Raw genomic sequence first — 5,076 nt, 5'->3', positions numbered from 1 at the left:
GGGGGGGGGGGTCTCTCTGGTCCTGGGAGCTCCATTTCTCCTGTGTTGCCCCACAGCTCTGGGCCTCTCAGGTTGGGGATGAAAATTAACAGAGTTCAAAACGCCAGCTGGTGGGTCAGCGAACAAGCGGATCCGGGTGCAGCCTGCACACAGGTGCGGCGGCACACACAGCCCCAGGGCTCAGCGCAGGCTCCACCGTCCTCTGCAAACCATGGGCGGGGGTCACTTTGTCACTCTCTGACACCACCCTGCCCCCCGCCTGCCCCTTCCCTTCCCTGGCATCGGTCTGAGGAGGAAGGGAATGCATCCTCGATGCCCGCAGCTCTAAAGGGAAAACAACTTTCCTCAGAAGGAAAACTCCCTCGTTCAGCACAATCCACTTTTCATATGAATACTTTCGTTCCCAGGAGGCACTTCCAGGTCATACAAAGGTTCCACTAGAGAGGGAGTGGATTCTGATCGGGGGCTTGATTTTATGGGCTGGTTTCCCCCTTAATGTCAAGGGTCACGCTGGGGTCCCACCGTGCAGACCACATCCCCCAGGCCGGCCCCGAGCTGGGTGATCCCTGGTCCCGGGTAGCCTCCGTGGCTCAGATCCCAGCTACACAGCCGGCTTCTCAGAGTTGGGCCCTGACCAAGAATCCGGGGAGCCACCCAGTGCAGTTATTAAAAGTTCCCAAAGGCGCCACCCCCTGCTCTTTCCCGGGCCTCACGGCCGGGAGCTGCGCCAGGAGGGCGCTATGGACGTGCCCTGGGCACGGGGCGAGCGTCCTTGCCCACAGGCAGGCGGCAGGCTGTGCCCTCTGGCAGTCGGGGGACCTTGGGGCAGGCCCTGAGCAGAGGCCAGTGTGTCAAGAGGACTTGGCCTGGACCCCAGGCTGTCACCAGGTCAGAGGCGGCCATGATCCATCAGACCTCAGTGAGGATTTTCTGGATCCGATGGTGCCAGCCTTGCCAGATTCCTCCGGGCCTGAGCCAGAGAGAGGGAGCCTCCAGCCTTCTGAATGTGGAAGTGACCATGGGGGATACTGCGGGGTAGCTGCTGTGACCATCCGCCCTTGGGCTTAGGAGGGTACCTCTGCCTCCTTGGCTGTGGGCCAAGGGGTACTGGGGGCAGCAGTACCCCCTGGAGGCGCATGTTCTGGCCTAGCCTGAGAATAACTGCTACCACTAGGGGTACATACAGTCCTCTCTGGTCCTCACGACCATCTCAGAGGTAAGTGTGACTAATCCAAGGGCAGATTATTCAAGGTGAAGAACATTCAGCCCAGTGAGGTTGAGAGCTTTCCTCACCACACACAGCCAGTAAATGGCAGAACCTCAGTTTGAAACCTCATCTGCTGCTTCCAGAGCCCTAGCCCTTTCCACCACACACAGAGCCCCGCAGGCTCCCGGGTCAGGAGCTGGTCTGCCTTGTGCAGGTGGCCTGATATAGCAGCCACGTGGCCTCTGTCTCCCCATCTTCCCTACCCCAGGGCTGCAGCCATTTACACTCACTCACTCAGTAATCTACAACTAGTCACTGGGTGCCAGGCTGGCTGGAGCTGTGGCACATAAGACACATACAGTCCCTGCCCTCACGGAGCTGGGGAGCTTGTCCCAAACCACATTCCTACAAACCAGTGAGAGAGCCCAGAATGAGGACAGAGCTACCATGCCTGGAACAGAAATCGGAATGGGAGTGAGGTCCCAGCCTGCTGTGCCCTCCCATCTTGTCCCACCCTGTGACCATGCCCACCTTGCCAGGCTCTTCAGCATGCCCGAGGACGCCTGCAGTGGGCCAGCCATCACATCCTGCCCACCTCAGCCCCGTCTAGGGGCCCTCTCCCAGCACCTGCTAACTGGTCTGTGCTTTGTGGACCAGCCATCACATCCTGCCCACCTCAGCTCCGTCTAGGGGCTCACCCAGCACCTGCTAACTGGTCACCCAGCACCTGCTAACTGGTCTGTGCTTTGTGACCTGACTTCGTCCTCCTTTCACTGTAGCTGGTTGGTCCAGGGGGGGCCTGACCCAGGAGAAACACCCTAGGGGACAGATGAACCAACCAGATTCTCTTGAAAGTGTCAACCAAGACGTATTAAGACAGAGACGGTTCCAAGATCTTTACAGCCCCAGAGAAAAGGTGATGTTGCCCACTCCCATCCGTAATTCAAAACTTTGAAAAAAAAAACAGACAGAAGCATAAAGGAACTGAAAGGGAGTGCAACAAAGTTCAGATTCATCCCATGATGACAGTTCCAGTGCTCTTATTTGAAATGTTAAATTCTTCAAAAATAAAAACAAAAGAAAGGTCCCCCCAAGGCCATGCTTGGCCCACTCGTCAGGCAACTGGGTGCTGGCTCAGCTGGATGTGGGCGTGGGAACAGAAAGGTCACAGGACAGTTGGGACAAGACAGCCCCGTGGGGGAAATCTGGTCACGAAAGAGAGGAGACAGAGAGGGCCAACAGAGGGCGCGGGCAGCCCGGGGCAGGGGGGACTCTGAGCCCGCGACTATGCCCCACGGGGGGCCCGTCACCGCCCCGGGACCCCACGGGCCACACGCACCGGTCGTTGACGAAGGAGAACATGAGCAGCCTCTGCTCGATGAACCACTTCCACTCGGGGTTCTCGCTCTGCAGGTCGCGGTAGTTGTCGTTGGAGACGATGACCCCGTCCTGCTCGTAGGCCACCTTCACGATGTAGCGGTCGTCGTAGCAGACCACGCGCTTGCCGCTCACCTTGCGGGACGGCGTGTACACCAGCACCGCCTGCCTCTCCAGCTCCTCCAGCACGTGCTGCTCTGGGGGCCGCAGGGCCGGGACCGCATGAGGCGCTTTCTCGGAGGGACTGTCCACCCCCACAGCCGTCCTAAACTCCGGAGCAGCTCCAGCAGCTCAGGGCTCCTCTCTGCTCAGCGCGCCCCTCCCAGCCGCCCCCGCTTCCCTCCCCCTCCCCCCCCTTCCCCTACACCCCTCCCCCCTCTCCCCTACAGCCCAGCCCAGCAGGCAAAGAGCAGGGAGATCTCGAGAGGAATTTGCCAGCAGCCTGAGGTCAAGTGGGCTTTTGGCTTCTGTCCTGCCTGCGTCATGACAGGAGCCCGGAGGATGGTGCCCAGCCAGGGAGACACGCTTTGGAAGGACGAGTGAAGCCACAGCTCTTGTCGTCGTGATGGTTACCTGCCCCGTGCCCCTCCCACGGTAGACACAGAGGCCTTCGTCTGGAGAAAGACATCCCTATTTTAACTAGAATCCCGGCACTTAGGAATTACCAGGAGCCCTGCATCCACCTGGAAGAGTGCCGCCGGGGCCCTTAGCGGAGAACCACTGCCCCCCGCTCCCATGACACAGGAGTCTGCTGGGACACCTTCAGGACGGAGCAGCCCACAACTGACAGCTCCGAGGGACACAAGAATGTCACGCAGAGAGGCCGGGATTAGGAATCTGCAGCCTACATTCCGCTCTTAGCTCCAGCTCTCGGGTTTTTCACCCCTCTCTGAACATCAGGTTTTGCACTTATAAGATGTGGGGCGACTGGGCCAGCGCATGTGGGGCGAGCCCCCAAGAAGCCTGGGAGGAGGGAGTGTGTCCCGGGAGCTGCAGACGTTACAAGGTCTCTTAACAGGAGCTAAAATCTGCATCCCTGGACGGCCTACTCTTTGATCTTAGTTTTGCCTTCGGAGACAAAAGAAATCCCTTCCACAAGAAACAGTTACTCCGCATGTGGAAGATTATTAGCATATTCGTCCCCCATGTCTCAGTCCTTTCCTATATGACATGGTTCCCAGACTTTTCAAAAGTGCATAATGCATGTATGGTACAAAGAATAATTGTTTTCAATGCCGTGTGTGTGGTGATCTTTTTTTTTTTTTTTTTTTTGCGGTACGTGGGCCTCTCACTGTTGTGGCCTCTCCCGTTGCGGAGCACAGGCTCCGGACGCGCAGGCTCAGTGGCCATGGCTCACGGGCCCAGCCGCTCCGCGGCACGTGGGATCTTCCCGGACCGAGGCACGAACCCGCGTCCCCTGCATCGGCAGGCGGACTCTCAACCACTGCGCCACCAGGGAAGCCCTGATCATTTTGTAATGTATAAAAATATCGAATTGAGACAGGAAGGAAGGGGGAAGGACACAACTATTGAAAGAATGACACAACCATTAAGAAGAACGGGATGCGACAAAAACTGGTTAGAACCTACTAGGCGCAACATGGCAGAAGATTAGACTTCCCTAGACCTTGAGCCTCATTATACCCTTATTGTAATGCATTAACTAAATGACAGGCACCATGACAGTTTCAAGGCTAACCATAAAAGGCCAAAAAGTAGGGGTGCCCCAATTCCTAGAAACCCCTGCCCCTTCTCCAAGACAGTTAGAATATTCCTCCCACTCGTTAGCCCAGCCCATAAAAACTAACCACTCCATATCGCAGGGCCAGCTCTCACCCTCTGAGATGGCCCACATTCTGTCTATGGAGTATGTAGCTCTCTAAATAAACCTGCTTTCACTTTACTATGGTTCACTCTAGAATTCTTTCCTGCCCAAAGCCAAGGACGCTCACTTGGTAGTCTGTCCCAAGGACTCACTCAAGACCTCAGACATGACTATCCTCTTGTGCCCCATTTCTCCTGCAACAGAATCACTATGTTGTACATCTGAAATTAATACGATACTGTAAGTCAATTATATTTCAATTTAAAACTACAATTCATTAGTTAAATGCCATGTGTGCAGTACTCCCTTTGAGAAATAGAACACGGCCCATGCTTTGAAGTCCCCATTGCCCCTCGAAGTTTGCATCTCCCTCCACTCCCTTTAAGATAATCCAATTTTGAGAACTTTGTGTTTATAATTCCCTTGCTTTTATTTTTTTAAATGCATATATATGTACCCTTCAAAAGGACAATTTCCAATGTGATTATGAGCCTCCAGACTTTACACAAATGGAATCATCTTGCAAATATTCTTGGGTGACTTCTTTCCTCATTGAACATTGTGTGCACGAGGTTTGGCCATGTCATGACTGTCAGTTTTGCACAGAAGTCTCCTGGTACAGAAGGACAAGGGTTTCTCTAGGGTCTGTCTTAAAGAGTGATATTGC

The 5,076-nt window shown here is 55.2% G+C and overlaps 1 protein-coding gene across 1 annotated transcript in view; it reads right to left on the bottom strand.

Moving 5' to 3' along the window:
• ZC3H12D (zinc finger CCCH-type containing 12D) overlaps positions 1 to 5,076 on the bottom strand; it is a 25,470-nt gene that overhangs the window by 2,629 nt on the left and 17,765 nt on the right. Inside the window, exon 3 of the mRNA XM_007458770.1 lies at positions 2,547 to 2,781. Coding sequence (XP_007458832.1) covers positions 2,547 to 2,781 — 235 coding nt within the window. The remainder of the gene's footprint in view (positions 1 to 2,546; positions 2,782 to 5,076) is intronic.

The sequence above is a fragment of the Lipotes vexillifer genome, unplaced genomic scaffold (assembly GCF_000442215.2).
Source record: "Lipotes vexillifer unplaced genomic scaffold, Lipotes_vexillifer_v1.1 scaffold639, whole genome shotgun sequence".
NCBI lineage: Eukaryota > Metazoa > Chordata > Mammalia > Artiodactyla > Lipotidae > Lipotes > Lipotes vexillifer.
Note: the sequence above shows the minus strand (reverse complement) of the source record. Positions and strands in the feature narration are given on the sequence as shown.